We start from the raw sequence: 20766 nt of genomic DNA on the forward strand, positions 1-20766 counted from the left end.
TTCTGATAAAAACTGATTTAAAAATAAAATAAAATAAAAAAAAATAGTGGCAGGGGGAGAAGAATCTTTCTGATGTGAAAACCTCTTCTGTGACTGAATGATATTTTCTAAAAATTCAGGGGCTAACAGGACAATTTCAAAAATAAACCAAAACTTTCTCATGGGAAATTTACCCTGGACAACAAAACAAAAAAGAGCTCAAAAAATTAAATTCTCCCCACTCAGGGTAGTAAAAACAAACACTCAGACAGCCCTCAAGACATGTTTTCCAGCCAGGCAATATCAGAACAATCACATGGAAGGTTCTAGAGAAAGAGGAAGCCCAAAATCACAGAGCAGAACTACCCTCAGGCAGCAGCTGTTACAGCGAAGCCGCTCTCAATGGCCATTCCTGACCAGGTGACTGAAAACAGCCAGGCAGAGCTAGGAAGCGGAGGTGGCTGGGAAATGAGCCTCTCTGATGAGTAATCCAGGTGGAAAGCAGAGGGACAGGAGCCCTGCTCGCCCGCAGCTCAGCTGCGAAGGCAGGCCAGTGAGTGGCAGGGTGCGTGCTCACCATCCTTTCCAGGGCGTTGGGCAGCTGGGCGGCCTTGTCCAGGAGTTCGCTGTACTCCAGCTCCTCGCAGAGCCTCTGCAGCGTGTTGAGGGGCTCATTGAGCTCCACCGGCATGGCCACCTTAGACAGGTCCTTCCCGATGTTGTTTCTCAGGATGTTCCACAAGCTGATGTTACTGGACTTCGGGCACGGCGCCGGCAAACACGTCCTTCTTTTGGACCTGGCTTCCCCCCCACTGTCGATCACTGGCCCTGAAAGGGAAATCAGCCTGGTTGCCTTATAAAGATTTTCATTTTATTTTACTACTGAAAAGGAAAAAGAAATCCTTCTTACTGAGCAAGTACACAACGATACTGTTAATCTCAATTATCCAGATTATAACTTAAAGTCAGACAATAAAAAGAATCTTAAGCAGCTAAAATGGAGCATCTGAAATTATAAACACTAAAACTCATGGACTTTCTTCACAGGGAACTCTTCATGCTACTGCTCAAAAGCTAGTTCTTCAGAGTTTATATGCACTGAGGGTAATATTGGAAACTGGACTGCTATGCCCAGAGTAGGTTACTTCTGATCTCCTTAACTCTGTTTAAAAGCACTTCAAGTTTTGATGAAAATTTTAAAAAATATTTTAAAAGATCATTTCAAATTCTGATAAAACAATTGTGCATATTACAGGAAAATTATAAAGGAAATAAAAGTCATCTATTATCCTACCACCTGGAAATAGTAGCCATTTATATTGGAGTATTTTCATTTATTATTTTCTCCATACAGTTCACAATGTTTGTAGAGTTTAATGCTTTGCTTAATCAGTTAAAATAAATACTTTTCTATGCTGCCCAGAATTCTTCTAAAACAGTTTTAATGTAAAACAATTTAATGCTATGAATAAGTCCTAATTTTTTTAATCATTCATCTCTTGTTGGACTTCTAGATTTGCTTCAGTGTCTTGTTATGATGAAAAAAAAAGTAGTTAATGTACATATTCTTATATATTTGATTGCATCTGATTATTTTCTGAGGACATATAGAAGTGGGATTATTATGTCTAAGAACTCAAACATTTTCAGACATTTGATTCATGTGAGCACGTGTGTGTGTGCTTAGTCACTCAGTCGTGTCCCACTTTTGTGATTCATAGCCTGCCAGGCTCCACTGTCCATGAGAGTCTCCAGGCAAGAATACTGGAGTGGGTTGCCATTTCCTTCTCCAGGGGATCTTCTCGACCCAGGAATCAAACCCAGGTCTCCTGCATTGCGGTCAGACTCTTTACAAACTGAGCTACGAGGGAAGCCCTCATATGAGCATACTGCTCTTCAAAATTTCCCATTCATCAGCAAGCGTACCAGTGTCCATGTTCTGAGGTCATTCTAGGCTTGTCAGCATTCATTTTGAATTCTTAGCAAATCATTAGGTGAACAGTGCTATCTCCTTGTTTTAACTTACATTTAAAAAATTCCTATTGTGACTTGGAATGTTTTCATGAATATTCTTTTCTGAATCATCTGCTTTCCTATTCATATATTAAGACATAATCTTTTGTTTCTATATTTGCTTTACAATTTAATTGCCACTTGACATTTATCTTTAACATTTGGCCTACACAGCTTTTTAAATGAGTGAAACATTTACGTCTTAGATATTTACACCCATCAATTTTTTTCATTTGTGACAACTTCCATTACTTTATGCTCTGAAATTCTTTTTCCACCCCAACACAACCTATTTTCAAAAGAAACCTTTTGCATTATACCAACATATGAGAAAACGGTATTTTATTTTAAAGTCAATCACTTTGAATAATGAGGCTGCTTTGATGAACAGGAGAATATGAAAGTGAGGTCATACTTTGAAATCTCATGTTAATCTAAACATGCAATTAAATTCTGAATTTATTTCAGTTGCTCAACATAGGCAAAAATCAAGTAAACAGCTGCAAATGATAAGAGTCTTTAAAAACTGTGTTCCCTGTAATCTCAAAATACTTTGTTGTAAAGAAATATTACCCTACTACCGGAGAAGACTCTTTGAGAGTCCCCTGGACAGCAAGATCAAACCATTCAATCCTAAAGGAAATCAACCCCGAATATTCTTTGGAAGGACTGATGCTGAAGCTCCAATAGTTTGACCACCTGATGCAAAGCACCTACTTACTGGAAAAGATCCTGAGGCTGGGAAAGATTAAGAGCAGGAGGAGAAGGGGGTGACAAGAGGACAAGATGGTTAGATGGCATCACAATCAACAGACATGAGTTTGAGAAAACCCTGGGAGATAGTGAAGAAAAGAGAAGCCTGGCATGCTGCAGTCCAGGGATTGCAAAGAGTCAAACACGACTTAGCAACTGAACAACAATACTACTACTACTAATAAAGGCTAATACATGCCTAGCTTTTTACTCTGTGACAGTCTTTCAAGCACTTTACATATATTGTTTCACTTATCCTTTGCAACAACCTCTTGAGATAAACAATATTATTGGCCCCATTTTACAGATGAAGAAAACTGAGGCACAGAGAACTTGAGAAACTTGCCCTAGAACACATAACCAGTGAGTGGCAGAGCTGGGATTAACTGAGGAAATCCAGTTCCTAAATCTATATTCTTAACCACTGAACCCCCACATAGCACCCAATGCAGTGACAGAATTGAATATGTGCATACTGATCTGGGCAGGTCGGTGAGGGGTATAAATTAATAGGAAACATTCTAAATACCTAGCTTTTACTAAGGATTCAAAGAAATTCTAGTGTGGTAATTTTTCAAGACCTGGACCCAATCCTATTTCCTTCTGTAGGAAATATTGTGTCCTAAGATGCAAAGGTTATTTCTACATATAATCTTTTCAGTAGAGTACTGATATGTAGAGATCTAATCTTCCAATTATTGCCAAAGAAGAAAGCTGGGTTTGGCCCAGTGTTTGTTCAAGCTAAGAAAACATTGGTCAGTACTCTAGCAACATGGCTGTGGAAAAGAAAGAGAACTGGTCTTCACCTCTTAGACATGCTTTTCCTGCTGCTAAGTCGCTTCAGTCGTGTCCGAATCTGTGCGACCCCATAGATGCAGCCCACCAGGCTCCCCCGTCCCTGGGATTCTCCAGGCAAGAACACTGGAGTGGGTTGCCATTTCTTTCCAATGCATGAAAATGAAAAAATAAAGTGAAGTCGCTCAGTCGTGGTGTCAACTCAGCACAGCTGTGGTCTTAGGTCCTTGGGCAAGTCCTCTGTTCCTAACTTTGACCTTTGAACCCTCTAATCCCTTGGTTCCCCTTGGGATCCTTCCTAAGGCCTCAAATAGAAGGAGACTTTGGTGTTTGTCTGTCTTCTTCATCCACAACAAGGGTTCCCATTTAGTGTGGGTATTGTTTGCTAAGGAAATAACTGATGCTTTCTCATTTCTCTTTCAGTTCACCTTTTTGTTTTTTTTTTCTCTTTTTTTACAAAAAACAGCATATGAACTTGCTCCTATATGACTGGTCTTTACCTTTGAATCACTGGTTCTCAGACTTTTCCACCAAAGGGTTAATCTCTCCAGAAACAATTCAGGAATGACACAGAGCATAATGAGCTTCTGACTTCTAGCAGGTATGATGCTGGAAGGATGTTCTTCCAGAAGACAGTAAAATTACCTGTCTTTTTTGTAATCCTTCAAAGAGCAGGCTCTTTGGCATTCAGGTAACAACTCATCATCATCGTATTTAACATGTACATACTGAGCTGGGAAACACTGAAACATCAAAAAGGACCTGACATGGTCCTTGTCCTCCGTGTAGATATGAAAAGAGGTGGTGTTCTGGCATAGATAAGCCTACAGACTCCATGCACACTGACTACCAAAACTGGGAGTATTTGATGCTAAAGGACTCGTATAAAAACCTGTTCAGTGGGCAGATTCTTCTTAAGGTAGGTCAGCTTCCTAAACAAGCTTTAGTCTGCTTACTCCTAAATCAGAGCTGTTTGGAGACAGCAGACACTCCAGGTACCCCATGGTTCCATCTCACACTTTTTGGGCATCATTTTCACTCTTAAGATTAACCAGAAATAAAAGGACATCTTAGGGTACCTGAAGCTCTACCCCTAAGGGCATAGCAGTTTGTTACTCTCAAATGAGTTATCTTGAAGAATCTGAAACTAAATTAGCACTCAGACCAGACCTTTTACAATACAAGTCCGACAGCATGCCTAGACTATGAAAGCCACTAGATACCTAAAGGCAAAGTTATATTCTAATATGTTTGCAGAAAGTTTAACCACACAAGGAGCATCTGTTATATTAATTTTTGATATTCATATGATGATTCATATGTCCTTACTTTATAAAACAGAAATCCGCATGAGCAGACAAATTTATGTGAATGAATACATTTTTCACACGAGTGCCATGTTTCCACCTAGACTATAAAACCATTGAGGGTGGCAACCACGTCTTAAGTTTCTGATGTAGAACTTGCTCCATTCTCTGTCTGCAGCAGGTACTCCAATATATACTTATTAGTATTCTGCAAAGATCCAAACACTCAAATAATAGTTTGAGATCAAATAATTTAAATCTTACCCAAAGTCTGTCTCTCATTATCCAGATCATTACTGAGATTGTCTAAGGAAAAGTTGTCACTTATGTCACTGACATATGAATCATCTTCAGAAATCTATGGGAAAAAAGGAAATAATATACATTAGAGTAAACAAGCCAGATTTCATAAAACCTTTGCTTCAAATAATCAAATATCTTTAACCATACATTATAAATCTATAGAAATAATTTTGGGTGCTGTTTTCATTAAGCCCCATACACCAGTCTGCCTAGGAGGTGTGGACAGAAAATATGTTATTAAAATTCTTACACATTCTTGATTCATTCTGACAAGGACAACATAAGTAAATTCCAGATTTTAGTCATCATAAAATTCCTATTAATTCAGACTGCTTTTACAGAATTTGTTAGCATTTGAGTAGCATGAGTTACAATTTGTCTTTTAACTATTTGTGAATAGAAGAATCTTCTATGGATATGAATAGATAAACAATATTAGTACTTATAGTGGTTTTCCCCACTTTTTTTAGTTTAAACCACTAGGCCATTCAGGTATGACCTAAATCAAATCCCTTATGATTATATGGAAATGACAAACAGATTCAAGGGAAGAGGTTCGTAACATTGTACAGGAGGCAGTGACCGAAACCATCACAAAGAAAAAGAAAGGTAAGAAGGGAAAATGTCAGAATGCTTTACAAATAGCTGAGGAAAGAAGAGAAGCGAAAAGCAAGGGAGAAAGGCAAAGATATACCCAACTGAATGCAGAGTTCCAGAGAATAGCCAGGAGAGACAAGAAGGACTTCTTCAATAAACAATGCAGAGAAATAGAGGATAACAATAGAATTGGAAAAACTAGAGATCTCTTCAAGAAAACTGGAGGTATCAAAGGAACATTTGTGCAAGGATGCACATGATAAAGAACAGAAATGTTAAGGACCTAACAGAGATTAGGAAGAGGTAGCAAGAATACACAGAACTATACAAAATAGGTCTTAATGACTCAGATAACCATCATGGTGTGATCACTGACCTAGTGCCAGACATCTTAGACTGTGAAGTCAAGTGGGCCTTAAGAAGCATCACTAGGAACACAGCTAGTGGAGGTGATGGAATTTCGGCTGAACTATTCAAAATCCTAAAAGATGATGCTATTAAAGTGTCACACTCAATAGGTCAGCAAGTTTAGAAAACCCAGCAGTTTCCACAGGACTGGAAACGGTCTATCTTCATGCCAATTCCAAAGAAAGGAAGTGCTAAAGATGTTCAAACTACCAGACACTTCCCATGCTGGTAAAGTTATGCTCAAAACCCTTTAAGCTAGCCTTCAGCAGTACTTGAACTGAGAAATTTCAGATATACAAGCTGGGTTTAGAAAAGGCAGAGGAACCAGAAATCAAATTGCCAATATTTGTTAGATCATAGAGAAAGCAAGGGAATTCCAGAAAAACATCTACTTCTGTTTCATTGACTATGCAAAAGCCTTAGATTGTGTGGATCACAACAAACTGTGGGAAATTCTTAAAGAGATGGGAATACCAGACCATCTTACCTGTCTCCTGAGAAACCTGTATGTGGGTCAAGAACCAACAATTGGAACAACTGACTGGTTCAAAATTGGGAAAGGAGTACATCAAGGCTGTATATTGTCACCTTGCTTATTTAACTTATATGCAGAGTACATCAATGCAAGATGCTGGGGTTAATGAGTAACAAGCTAAAATCAAGACTGTTGGGAGAGATTATCAGTAACTTCAAATATGCAGATGATAAAGTGAAGAGGAACACTTCACTAAAGAGCCTCTTGATGGGGGTGAAAGAAGACAGTGAAAAAACTGGCTTAAAACTCAGCATTCAAAAATCTAAGATAATGGCATCTGGTTATATCAGTTGATGGCAAATAGAAGGGGAAAAAGTGGAAACAGTGACAGATTTTCTCTTCTTGGACTCCAAAATCACTGTGGATGGTGACTGAAGCCACGAAATTAGAAGACACTTGCTTCTTGGAAGAAAAGCTACAACAAACCTAGACACTGTATTAAAAAGCAAACACACCACTTTGCCAACAAAGCTCTGTATAGTCAAAGCTATGGTCTTTCCAAGAGTCATGTATGGATGTGAAAGTTGGACAATAAAAAAGGCTGAGCACCAAAGAACTGATGCTTTGGAACTGTGGTGCTTGAGAGTCCCTTGGACTGCAAAGAGATCAAACCAGTCAATCATTAAGGAAATAAACCCTGAATATTCATTGGAAGGACTGATGCTGAAGCTGAACTTCAATACTTTGGCCACCTGATGTGAACAGGTGACTCACTGGAAAAGACCCTGATGCTGGGGAAGATTGAAGGCAAAACGAGAAGAGGGTAGGAGAGGATGAGATGGTTGGATAGCATCACTGATTCAATGGACATGAGCTTAGGCAAACTCCAACAGATACTGAGGGATAGGGAGGCCTTGCTGCAGACCGTGGAATCGCAAAAAGTTGGACACAACTTAGCAACAGAACAACAACAACAAATCAGTCCTCCTATAATGAAGAGCTAAAATGACCAGTACACTCACTCAAAATATAATTATAAATTATAACAATAATTATATATTATAAATTACTACAGATCAAATTCAATGCTGAAAAAATATATAAGGGGCTAACTTCTGGCCCTGTATTGCAAATAATACATTATCAAACAGCTTATAATCAAAATCATTAAACTACAATTGAAAAGAGGTATAACAAACCAAGTATCAGTAACAGAAACCAGGGTAAGCCTAATACTTACTTTCACAACCTTTCTCCCCTAAGATTTTTTATCTTTTTATGACTTTTGTGGTATAACTTATAATAAGATCCTTAGAAAGTAATGATAAAAAGGGGCCATTGAGCTCAGTGTTTCTAAATTATGGCTATTTACCGAATGAGTAAAGCAGCAAAAGATTTTGGGGGCAACTAACTGAAAACAGTGTTCGTACCTCATTTTCTGAAGAGCTTGGAGACAACAGAACTTCCTGGGCATCAAAAAACTCTGAGAGAGAGTCAGTGATGGACAGTCTGCTTTCATTGGAAAGCTGATGGACCAGAGCCCGACTATCATCTCTGGAGTTTTCCTGTTGGAAACACAAAACCAAAAATGCACATATTTAGAAACAGTTTCAAGAAAAGCAAAATAAACAATTGATTTCTTACATGATACACAAGGTCACAGGCCCAGGCTAACAAGCAGCTATAAGCAGAGAGCAGCTTCAGAGTTGAGGACAGGCAAACCTCACCAAAACACAGTGAGAAGTGAAGGTCTCCCCCAAAAGGCCCCTTGTTTACAGGCACCATTACAGCTCAGACACACACAACAAACCTCAAAGCCAAAAAAAAAAGACTGCAGGTCAGTTTTCATTCCGCTTAACTCATTATAGACCAGGGGATCTTTGCAGAAACTAAGGCCTGTGGCTGGCAACTCGTTATGTAAGTGATATTGATATGTCTCCCGTTAATAGCATTTAGGTAACAAAAGATGTATGAACACATCTCTGGTCAATCATGTGTTCAGAGGGGGAAAATTCCAACACTCTCTGAATCCTCTTATTCTCTACCACTGCAGGACGTTTCCTTTCATCCTAAAATTTCCTCTGAATTGTACTAAATGCACGTCCTCTCATGGCTGGTTCAGACCAACACAGCTTTTCCCTGCCTCCATTCTCTCCCAGAGACCAGAGTGCTGCCTCTGAGGCATTCTTTGACAAATGAGCAGTGTGTTTCAGTCCAGAAGTGCCCCTGGTGGCAGATCATCCATTATACATGGATGAATGAGATCAATTCTCTTTGCGTCTTTCCAACCACACTGACTCTGTGAGGGAAGGAAGTCCCCAATCCCATTTATAAGCCTCTCCCTGAACAACAGGATAGAATATCAGCATTTTCTCCTCCTGTCACTGAGCCTGGACATTTGCTATGGGAAGTACCTAAATACTTTGGGAATGTGTTTTCTATGCTATTTGCAAGTGAAAATTTAACTCAAGAAATTGAGCAACTGCACTGTGCTGCTCATGGTGGGATATGATGATGAATAAAACAAGGTTTCTGGCCTGAGTGAGCCAGGCACTCAACACAAAAGCACTAAGGACATGGGCAGGAAGGAGAGGTGATTCCATTAAGGGGCTTTGGTTGGTGAGGGCTTCACAGAAGAGGTGAGGCCTGATACCTTAAGGAAGGAGAATGGATTGAGGATGAGATGCTCTGATTCCTTTGACTCAGAGAAGATTGTTGTCTGAACATCCCAACAGCTCACTTTTCTCATAGGGCTGATAAAGGAGCTGCTTCTATATCCTTATGTATCTGATAAATGAGTCCCAGAATAACCTGGGAAAGAAATGTTAACACATAATATCTTTCCAGAAGTTTTATGAGAGCAGGACACACTCCTCAGTCTCCTAAGATGAGGGTGCTATGACCAGAGGGCCCCAGCATTTGTTCATAATTGGTAATATCAAGTGGGCAAGTGACTGCTTAATGGAATGTTTACCTCAGGAACACATTTCAACGTATATCCCTTTCTCTTCTAGCTGAGGCATTTATTGAAAAATCCCACCCATTTTAACATCCCTACAACCTTCCATCCCAACAAAGACTTAAATCACGTTAAGATCTATAAATAAGCATCATGGCTGCCCCCTTTAAAGTACAGGTCTCTCCTAAAAGAGGAGACACAGTAATGAATAACTGAGCTCCCTTAACATTCACTGAAACAACAGAACTGTCCTCTGTCTTTGCTGTGTCACCGCCACCTAAGACTCTAATGATTTATTTACTTGTTCTCCTCATTAATTTATTAACAGTCACTCTGGCTCTTTTCTGTATCTCCTTCCTCCCAGGCTGATGGGTCAGAAGGATTTCTTGGCTGGATCAACATTGAAGATAGCACAGCTGGCCCTTGGCCTTCCTGCTGTTCCATCACCCCAGCACCTTCCTGCTGATGCCCACCCAAAACTCCACAGGACTGCGGGGGCCCTGCCCAGTGTCCTGCACAACCCTGGACGGTGGATTAAAATACTGACCTAGCCCGTTTAACTCAAGCATACCCCCTTAAGCTGGGAAGGCGTGAATGGTTATCCGTTTTTACATCACAAAAAGAGAAATAAACAGAGAAGAGAGAGGGAAGGGAACACATAATCCCATCACACTAAATCAACCACTATAGGCATTTTGATAAATTTCTCTCCAATCCTTTTAATACATACATCTTTGTTTTGAAATAATTGTCATCTACCTATCTAATGTTATAAACGTCTCCAAACACTGCACTATAATTTTTAAAAATTAACATTTTTTTATGTTAAAGGTAGTATGTTTTTAAAACAGAAAATACAGAAAGATGTAAATAAATATCACTTAAAATTCATCACCCAGGGACTTCCTTGGTGGTCCTGTGGTTAAGTTCCTACACTTTCAATGCAAGGACCGTGGGTTCAATCCCTGGCTGTAGAAGTAAGGTCACATAAGCCACATGGTGTATGTAGCCAAAAATTAAAAAAAGAATTTAAAATTGATCACCAGATGTGGCCCCTATTTAGCCAATCAGTCTACTTTCTGTATTAAAATATTTGTGTATAGATTGTTTTTAAGTTTGAAAACCTGGGGTCACTCTGTACACAGTCTTTATTTAGTTTGTTACATTCAATTAACATTATACTGTGAACTTCTCCCCAGGCTATTAAAAGTTCTTTGAGACAATGAACTTTAGCAGATTTACCCAAGGTATGTATCACAGAGTAACCATTTATTGGAAATAAAGTGTTTCCAAATTTGTAAAGATGGGGAAGTGGAAGTGTCAGTCACTCAGTCGTGTCCAACTCTTTGCAACCCAATGGACTGTAGTCCTTCAGGTTCCTCTGTCTCTGGAATTCTCCAGGCAAGAATATTGAAATGGGTAGCCCTTCCTGCCCTGCAGAAAGATTCTTTACCATCTGAGCCACCCAGATGATGAACAGGTTTGCAGATGTGTCTTTGCTTGTATGTCATTAGTTCTTAGAATCAGTTCTCAGAGTAGAATTATTAAAAATGTTTAAGGCAAAATATTTATTACCTAATTATATCAAGAAAGAGACACTCTATTTTCTTTATATCTATATAGCCACCGAATTGGAGAAGGCAATGGCACCCCACTCCAGTACTCTTGCCTGGAAAATCCCATGGACAGAGGAGCCTGGTAGGCTGCAGACCATGGTGTCACGAAGAGTCGGACACGACTGAGCGACTTCACTTTCCCTTTTCACTTTTATGCATTGGAGAAGGAAATGGCAACCCACTCCAGTGTTCTTGCCTGGAGAATCCCAGGGACGGGGGAGCCTGGTGGGCTGCCATCTATGGGGTCGCACAGAGTCGGACACAACTGAAGTGACTTAGCAGCAGCAGCCACCGAATACTATAAGTTAGAAAAATGTTGTTGTATTCTAACTGGTTTAATTTGTATTTTTTTGTTAAGAATAGGTTGAATAGTTTTTTTCTTTAAAAAAATAAACTAGCTTTATACGTATAAATGAATCACTGGGCTGTATACCTAGAACTGACAAGATATTGTAAATCAACTATATGTGTGTGTGTGTATGTATTCTCAGTCCTAGTCCAACTCTTTGCAATCCTATGAACTGTAGCCGCCAGGCTCCTCTGTTCATGAGATTTTCCAGTCAAGCGTATTGGAGTGGGTTGCCATTTCCTCCTCCAAGGGATTTTCCCAACCCAGGGCTCAAACCCCGGCCTCTTGCATCTCCTGCACTGGCAGGCGGATTCTTTTCTCTACTGCCGCCTGGGAAGCCTGTAAATCAATTATGTGCATGTCGTTGTTGCTCAGTCACCCAGTCATGTCGGCTCTTTGTGACCCCATGGAGGGCTGCACGCCAGGCCTCCCTGTCCCTCACCATCTGCCAGAGTTTGCACAAGTTGATGTCCACTGTGTGTGGTAAATCACTAAATCAACTGTGCACTTAGTCATGTCCGACTCTTTGCCACCCCATGGACTGTAACCCACCAGTCTCCTCTGTTCATGGGGATTCTCTAGGCAAGAATACTGGAGTGGGTTGCCATGCCCTCCTACAGGGCATCTTCCCAACCCAGGGATCGAACCCAGGTCTCCCACACTGCAAGCAGATTCTTTACTGACTAAGCCACCAGGGAAGCGCAAATCAACTATAATCCAATTAAACAACAACAACGACAACTAGCAGTAGAGTTAACACTGGAGGAGGCTAGGGCAGGGTACACGGGGCCTCCCTCTGCACCTCTGCACCTTCCAGTGAACTGACAAATATCACACAATAAAAAATTAATTTAAAAAATTGCGTTTGGTATTTTTTGTGAATAGGGTCTTTTTTTCTCATGTATTTGTTGAGGACTTAAATTACCTGCTCTTACCTGTTAATTATTTACGTATGAAAGTCATTACCACCTGTTTAGTATTATTTAAGTCTGTCATTTTTCACTGAAAACAGTTGTTCCTAGTCTATTATTTGACTAATTTTTTCACACACACCACTTCTTGTCCTTAAAAAAAAAAAAAAAATCCAAATCTCATCAACATGATTTGGTAATTTTTTCTGTTGCTCCCACATTTAGGACATCCTCCCTACTCCAGCCATTTGATAAACATTTAAATCAATATTTTTCAGTTTGAATTTAACTCTGATTCACTAGTGATTTATTTTAGGCTGCAATGGAAAGATTAAACTGCTTTCAAGCTGTGTCAGCCTAACTTACTGAAAAATTCATCTCTTTCCTATTGATTTTTGAGCCTTCTATCATAAATTTATTTCATTCTTTTTTTATATAAAATGGTGCTATGCCTGAAATAGTTATTCTGTCCCACTCTTACCCCAGTACTGCCATATTTTCACTACTGGAGCTTTACCATGTGTTTTACTTGGGGGCTGGGCCTGTCTTTCCTCGCCACACAGCAGTATGGTGCTGCTGAGGAGACAAGTGCTTGGGACTCATAGAACTGGACTTACATCCCAGCTCTACCCTTTACTCGCTGTGTACCCTGGAAGAACTGTGGTGTTGGAGAAGACTCTTGAGAGTCCCTTGGATTGCAAGGAGATCCAACCAGTCCATTCTAAAGGAGATCAGCCCTGGGTGTTCCTTGGAAGGAATGACGCTAAAGCTGAAACTCCAGTACTTTGGCCACCTCATGCAAAGAGTTGAATCACTGAAAAAGACCCTGATGCTGGGAGGGATTGGGGGCAGAAGGAGAAGGGGACAACAGAGGATGAGATGGCTGGATGCCATCACTGACTTGATGGACGTGAGTCTGGGTGAACTCTGGGAGTTGGTGATGGACAGGGAGGCCTGGCGTGCTGCGATTCATAGGGTCACAAAGAGTCGGACACGACTGAGCAACTGAATTGAACTGGCCCTGGAAGAAGTTATTTAACCTCTCTGGGCTTTAGTTCCCCTGTCTCTAAAATGAAACTAGCATCACCTATCTCATAGAGTCATGATTAAGATTTTATGAGAGAATGAGTTCAAGTGCATGTGGAATATAGCAAACAGGCGGTTAAAAGAATCACATTTCCTCTTGTTTTACACTTTTCTTTCAAGTTCTTGCTTATTTGGTCTCTTAAATAGACTTTAGATGTAGTAGGATACTATCCCCAAAGTCACTTGGCCTTTCATTTGGAATTTAAAATAATATAAAATAACCCAAGAATTCATAACCTGGTAATAGTAAATGTTCACATTCAGAAATTTTAAATAGAAGTACTTGATAGGATATGAGAATAATTTTTGATAGGAGGGGAGATTTTAGAATCCAAGTCGATTTTAAAACACCAAAGATGAATAATTTGTGCAGCGAAAAGGTAACAGAAGGGAAGCAAAGAAAGAAAGAGGGCCTAAAAACAGAGTACTCTGGGCTGACCCCAGTGTGGGGACTGTCATTCCCATAGTGTTTGAGAAGCTACCCAAGGAAAGGACACTGGAGTCTGGCTTTCAGGCTTTGGGCAGCTACTTCTACTCACTCTCTTATTTCCTGAAGGCAACAATGGCTTTTCCTTTACTGGGAACGTCAGCCTGAGTCACTCTGTGAAAAGCAGGATAAAACATGGACCACAGAAAGTCCCTGAGAGAGAAACTAGATCAATGAGACAACTGCACCATCAATTCAAGACTCCAGAAGGTTATTGTGGAAGGTATGACCTTGAGGATGTTATGGCTCCTCCTCAAAGGCAACAAAGAGTATTTAACCTTTGGATACATTATTTGTGAGATCAACTTAAGAACATGCATTTAAAAAGACCTTTGATTCTGGTTTCCTTTCCCAAATGCAAATAGCCCCAGGTGTATACATTGAATATAAATTAATAAAGCCATAAGTCAAGGGCCAACTTGCCATTTATCTCTTTAACAGCTTGTTAAATAAATTAATGTGATTAGGTGATAATACGCTACTAAGATGATGGCATCCGGTCCCATCGCTTCATGGCAAATAGATGGGGAAACAAACAGTGAAAACAGTGGCTGACTTTATTTTTTGGGGCTCCAAAATCACTGCAGATGGTGATTGCAGCCATGAAATTAAAAGACACTTACTCCTTGGAAGGAAACTTATGACCAACCCAGATAGCATATGCAAAAGCAGAGACAGTACTTTGTCCACAAAGGTCCATCTAGTCAAGGCTATGGTTTTTCCAGTAGTCATGTATGGATGTGAGAGTTAGACTATCAAGAAAGCTGAATGCTGAAGAATTGATGCTTTTGAACTGTGGTGTTGAAGAAGACTCTTGAGAGTCCCTTGGACTGCAAGGAGATCCAACCAGTCTATCTTAAAGGAGATCAGTCCTGGTTGCTCATTGGAAGGACTGATATTGAAGCTGAAACTCCAATACTTTGGCCACCTGATGCAAAGAGCTGACTCGTTTGATGCTGGGAGGGATTGGGGGCAGGAGGAGAAGGGGATGACAGAGGATGAGATGGTTGGATGGCATCACTGACTCGATGGACATGGGTTTGGGTAGACTCCGGCAGTTGGTAATGAACAGGGAGGCCTGGCATGCTGCGGTTTATGGGGTCACAAAGAGTTGGACATGACTGAGTGACTGAACTGAACTGAACTGATGCTGCCTGGAAACAGGTACCAAACACCAGAGTGCCATGGTGTTCGGCACCAAGCCACCTTCAGTAACAGTAGGCCACCATGACTGAGCCCTGCTTCAGCCAATCCACAGATTTATTCAGAAGAGAACCTAGCTGGTGAGCATGTTTCTTTGCCCAGGCCTGAAATGAAGGCCCCTGCAGATAACATTTCAGTGCTCTGTCCTGGCGGAGACTCAATTTAGGTCTGGGCTAAAAAGTGATTGAAAAGATCTCTTGGGGGCAGTGAAGATGTAGAGGAATCTCACGGTCAATCACCGGTGTGTATCTCAGATGTGTAACTCAGAAGAAGCCTGCCAGCCCTGAGGAGAGAGGGTACCACCCTCATGAGAAGGGGTTCCCATTAGGTCAGGGCATAGCCTGTGCTTCACATGGAGGTAGATGTCTGAACTTCTTGGTCTGATTGATTCCAGCATCTTATCTGCCCATCACCCAACACAACAACATTGCAAGAAGTAAAGGTATTGTGTCAGGGTTTGTTTTCTTTGCGAACAGAAAAAGAAGGAAGATGTATTAAACATAGAAACTCCTTTAAAAAATTTACAACCCTTGTTTCTGAACTTCCTTATTTTTTATGGGCTCAGTCTAATCCACTTGTTAATGAAATATTTAGCACAATTGAGGCAGGCATATAAGAGATGGCTAAAAACTATTTTGACTTTCACTACCCTTTTGTACTGATTTTTTTTTTCAAGTCATCCACTTGGATTTTTCTGAACTTTCTCATTTTAAGCATATTCAAAGAATATTTTGGATAAAATCCCAAGTCTTGAGAAAACATATTTTTAACATACTATAAACTGACCAAGACACTTCAATTGTAATATTTCCCCCCACCAAAGGGTACAGCTGTATTTAAAAAAAAAAAAAACAAACACAGGAAATGGAGAAGGAAACAGTCATAAAGAAAGCGGAGAGAGGTTCTCAGAGGGGGAGCTAGGATTCTATTGGTAGGAGAAAGTGAGGTTTATTCAGAAGTAACAGGAGAAAATATTTGTCTCTTAGTCCCCACTCCAGTGGGACTCCCACTCCTATCAAGAGAAAAGCGTGATCCTTAGGAGGATAATGGGGTAAAGAAATAGAAAGGGAAGAAACATTCTAGGGGGAAAAAAGCAGTTTAGAAATGCAGTTTGGCAGCGTACTTTCAAGGAGGCCTTGGGAACTGCAGCCATCATGATGAGGGGAGCACCCCTCCCAGGGCAGCAGGGAGGCTTCAGGGAGGGAGAGACGGCATTGTGTGGGAGCAGGGCGGGGCGACATTACCGGAGGAGAACCTTACCCACCTCTGCCAGACCGTCACCCGACTTGGCAGCAGCAGGGAGGTCGAGGAGCAGAGACTCGGCATGGATTCTGCATAAGCGTTCTTTAAGATCTGTGTTTTGTGCTAGGGCCTGGAATACGTTAAAAATAGTGGGGCTCTGTTAATCAATGGATGTTTCCAAAAGCACAGCAGTAAGCCCAGTGTGGAGGAGCCCTCACGGGGGCACCTCCTGGACTTCTTTCTTGAATGTTATCCAACAGGATACTGGTGCCTGGCAGATACAAGCTATTAAACACTGGGAATGCAGACCCTTCTCGACTCTCATTTCCAGGGATGAAAGTAAGGGTTAGTAAGGCTTTTCTTTCAGTGGAGAAGGAAATCACACACACCTATAAGCCCTTATTGCTCTTGGTTTCTTGGCCCCTCCTCCTCCTCAGCTGCCTTCAGTCTCTTTGAACAGCTCCCCCTAAAGATTCCAAGCTCCTTTCTCATCTGTAATAAAAACGCCGCTCTCACCTCCATGTGACTGGCCATATTTTAATGTTCCGTCACACTGGTTGAGTGGGGTCTTAGAAAGTGTGCTGAGAAGTAAGATTTTGCAGAGGATTAATTTTACTGTTTTACAACATACGTATTGATTGTTTTACATTCATTCTTCATGACTAAGATAGTCTATTAAAAAAAAAATAAGAGAGAGAGAGCTCACTTACCTGGATGGGGGCTAAGCACCAGGGCCCTGGGAAGGGATTGTGAGCTCTTGTCAGCCCACCTGGACCTCTTTTACTTCTTCTCCCTGGGCAGGTCTGAGTCCCCTGCCCATCCTCCCAACTAGGAAGGTAAAGGAAGGTGTTTTCCTTCATGCTGGTCTCCCCTATGCTTCATGACCAGCATCCTTCAAATGATCTGTCTTTGAAAGGGACAACTTCACCTGACTGTCTCCTACCCACTCCCACAATCAGTTTCCCAGGCGCCTGTACATCTGTCCATCCTGTCCATCTGCCTTCCTGACTTTCTTCTGAGAAGCTCAGAGCCTTTTCCCATCCATCAGGGCCCATAGGGTATACCTGCTGAGAGCACAGAAGAGTGTTCATATCTCACCCACTGCCTGGATCTCAAACAAGAATTTTGGCTTTATTTTTTAGTATCCACAGTTGGAATGGATTATTTGGAAATTCTGAAGGGTCATTTAGGAAACACTGAGTAAATGTGTCTTAAAGCACACAACTACATTTAAAAACCTCTATGGGGCACTCACTTTGGCCAATATGTTGCTGGCATCTTACAGAGTGGCTAGAATCGATAGGTACCAGTGGCCAGAATCTCCAGATAGCCTGAAAAATATGCTATTTTAGTAGCTTCTCTTTCCTTTGTGAGCCACAGGCAGGAAAAAAAAAAATCACACACAAAGGTTGTACATTCAACACAGATTCATTCTGATAGCCCTGAGATAACTCTCAAATTTTTATTTTTAAAAAACAAGCCTTGAATCTAATCAGGAATCCAAGACAAAAAAAGAAGTTAATGATCATTCTGTTTTATCTCAACTTTCTAATGACTGTGGCCAGGGACGCCAGGGCCAAGTGGGTCTCATGGCCTCTACCAGACCAGCAGATTAACAAGATGAAGCTGGACCTCACACAGGAGGAGGGCAGGGAAGAGGAAGACCACAGTGAAAGGGCCGTTGGGAAGCCCATCAGAGGTACCTTCTAAATGCACTAAAAGCCAACCTACTTGGAACAATAAGAAATGCTTTCCCCTCTACCCTGGCAACCAGTAATCTGTTTATTATCTCTGTATGTTTGCTTTTCCAGAATATCATATGAATGGATCAGTACATAGTCTTTTCAGGCTGGCTTATTCCAATGAGCAATATCCATTTATGATTCACTCATATCTTGCATGGCTTGAGAGCTCATTTCTTTTTATTGATGAATAATATTCCATTGGGTGGCTGGGCCACAAAGAAATGACACAAATGAATAAAGAAGTGCTTTTTACCACTAAAAAATAAACTTAAAAAAAAAGTAAAGAACCACCCTGCTTCTCTCAAACCAAAGTAGCAGACTGTGTGTGACTGACTGTCCAGTACAATCCAAAAGGGGGTGTTTCTACCTCTCAGCTGACAACATTAAGACTCTAAACATGGAGTAAATCCATGTTATTTTCTATTTCTTTCCAAGATAACATACTGGGAATGTTCAACTGAGTGAATACACCTTTAAGTACCTTACAATGACAATACGTACCAATGTTAATGTATTAACAATTAACATTATACCAAAAGTATCACTTTACTTCTCTCGGTAACATGATGAATAGAAAGCATAAGTGGGTATTTTCTAGTTCTCTCATTGCTTGAGTTAGCTTCTGAAAACAAGAATTCATCTAAATTCACCTAAAATTCATATCCCCTACCTGACCCTACATAGAAAGTTCAGTATCACTTCAGAAGGTAATTGTGTATGCACACACTCTCTCTTTTCATAGTAAGGATTCTACATAGAAGTAAAGCATAGGAGCAAGTAAGTATGTTCTTTGAAAAGTTCTCCAGCTTTTGAAAGATTTAGAGTGAACAATCAGATACTGTCAGCTATTCAAAATAGAACACCAGGACACTGCACTTCAATGCAGCCCAGTTCTGAGAAATAAAACTGCAATCAATGGGGGAAAAAGGAGAGAGCGTGAATGACAGGCTGGCTCACTGGAAAACATTTGAGGCTTGGCAGTGATTTTTCTGTTTATTAAGCAGGCACAGTGACTGCCTGACACTCCTTATGACTCATCTCTTTGTGCCCACAGCGGGGAGCAGGTGGGACCTAAATGTTTGTACTATCAAATCAAATCACTTGCCTGTCTTTGAAAGAGATAGGCTGTAAACAGGTAAACCAGATTAACCCTGGGCTGTAGAGAAGAGTGTGAATTCAAAATTTCACTCTGCTGCCTGTATCTATCAATTTGGAAAATCAGTCAAAGCTTGTGAAATCTTAGGTATGGAAATCTGCAAACCATCAGACTTTGTAAGCATTAACAAACAAATGTCTGTAAGACAAACATGTAACAAAAGCTTTACAAAAACAGAAAACTCAAGATAAATAGGAGGAAACCAAACAGAGTATCTAATGCTCAATGAAATATTTGCTACTAAGATTTGGAGTAGGCTCAGCTTTGGTGTTTAGAATAAGCAGAATAAGCTGATGAAAGGTTAGAATATAATTTGGATAATGTGTTTGGTTTTCTCATGAATTTTCAACACAACCATGGCGATGGAAAACATAAAAAGTTCATGAGCCCAGACACACTGCCAGGCTTTGCTGTGACACAGAGGTGTAACTTACGGATGACAGAGCATGCTTCAGACCAAGGACCTGGGCAGAGGGGGAGGCAGAAACATCCTGCTCCATCAGTTGCTTCAGTTTCTCTCTCTCCGTTGATATGGTATTAAAAGCTGACCTTAAAGTGAAGTAGACTATAAAGATATAATCATTATAAAAAAGAATAAAGGAAGAGGCATAATTATAAACAAGAAACAGAGAATTCTTATAAAAGAATTTAGAAAAGTAACAGTCATGAATATTTCCCGTTCAGCAAATGTACCCTATTGTGGCTTTAAAAAATACATCTGAAATGTACAACACCAAAAGTGAACCCTAATGTAAACCATGGGCTTATGGTGATAATGATGTTTCAGTGTAGGTTTACTGATGCTCAAGAAATGGACCGCTCTGGTGGGATGTTGATAGTGAACAAGGTTGTGTATGCGTGTGTGGGGGAGTGGGTATGGGAACACCAAACTTCTTGCTCAGTTTGCTGTGAACCTGAAACTACTCTAGAAAATAAGATCTATTAAAATTTTGAAAATTACACACATTTGTCAATTCCAAAGTCCCTATCCACAGAAATTCCGTTATGACCTGTTACCAATATATTTTGACAGTTGAAAGGACTATACGTTTCAATTATCTACATTTAGTTTTGTTTGTATTCCTAATGACTGGAAATGTCTGCAAACACAACTTATTGGGATGTCAGAAGGAAAATGGTAACAAGGCAGAGGAGAAACGAGACAGCACTTTAATTTGTTGTCCAAAAGTAATCACTAGTGAGAATCAGATAGACTTTGTGTATCTTGGGACTTTGTGTGATACCCTGAAAAAGACACAGTGTTAATTTTGTTGAACACCAGCCCAAGGATGGGCCATCTGAATCTGATCATGATGAAACATCAGACAACCCTAGAATGAGGACCATTCTATTTTTTAAAATTGGCCTGTATTCTTCAAAAG

At 40.4% G+C, this 20766-nt stretch overlaps 1 protein-coding gene across 5 annotated transcripts in view; it reads right to left on the minus strand.

Annotated features, from left to right (window-relative positions):
• The window catches only part of OSBPL3 (oxysterol binding protein like 3), a 199657-nt gene that overhangs the window by 39216 nt on the left and 139675 nt on the right, over positions 1–20766 (minus strand). For 3 of the 5 annotated variants that reach the window (XM_070369445.1, XM_070369444.1, XM_005902877.2), the window contains 5 exons: positions 19819–19949; positions 16506–16613; positions 8061–8195; positions 5112–5205; positions 557–807 (listed from right to left, as the gene is read on the minus strand). In XM_070369445.1, the coding sequence (XP_070225546.1) occupies positions 557–807; positions 5112–5205; positions 8061–8195; positions 16506–16613; positions 19819–19949 (719 nt within the window). The remainder of the gene's footprint in view (positions 1–556; positions 808–5111; positions 5206–8060; positions 8196–16505; positions 16614–19818; positions 19950–20766) is intronic. The other 2 variants (XM_070369447.1, XM_070369446.1) reach the window with 1 other exon arrangement.

Source organism: Bos mutus, chromosome 4, assembly GCF_027580195.1.
Source record: "Bos mutus isolate GX-2022 chromosome 4, NWIPB_WYAK_1.1, whole genome shotgun sequence".
Classification (NCBI taxonomy): Eukaryota; Metazoa; Chordata; class Mammalia; order Artiodactyla; family Bovidae; genus Bos; species Bos mutus.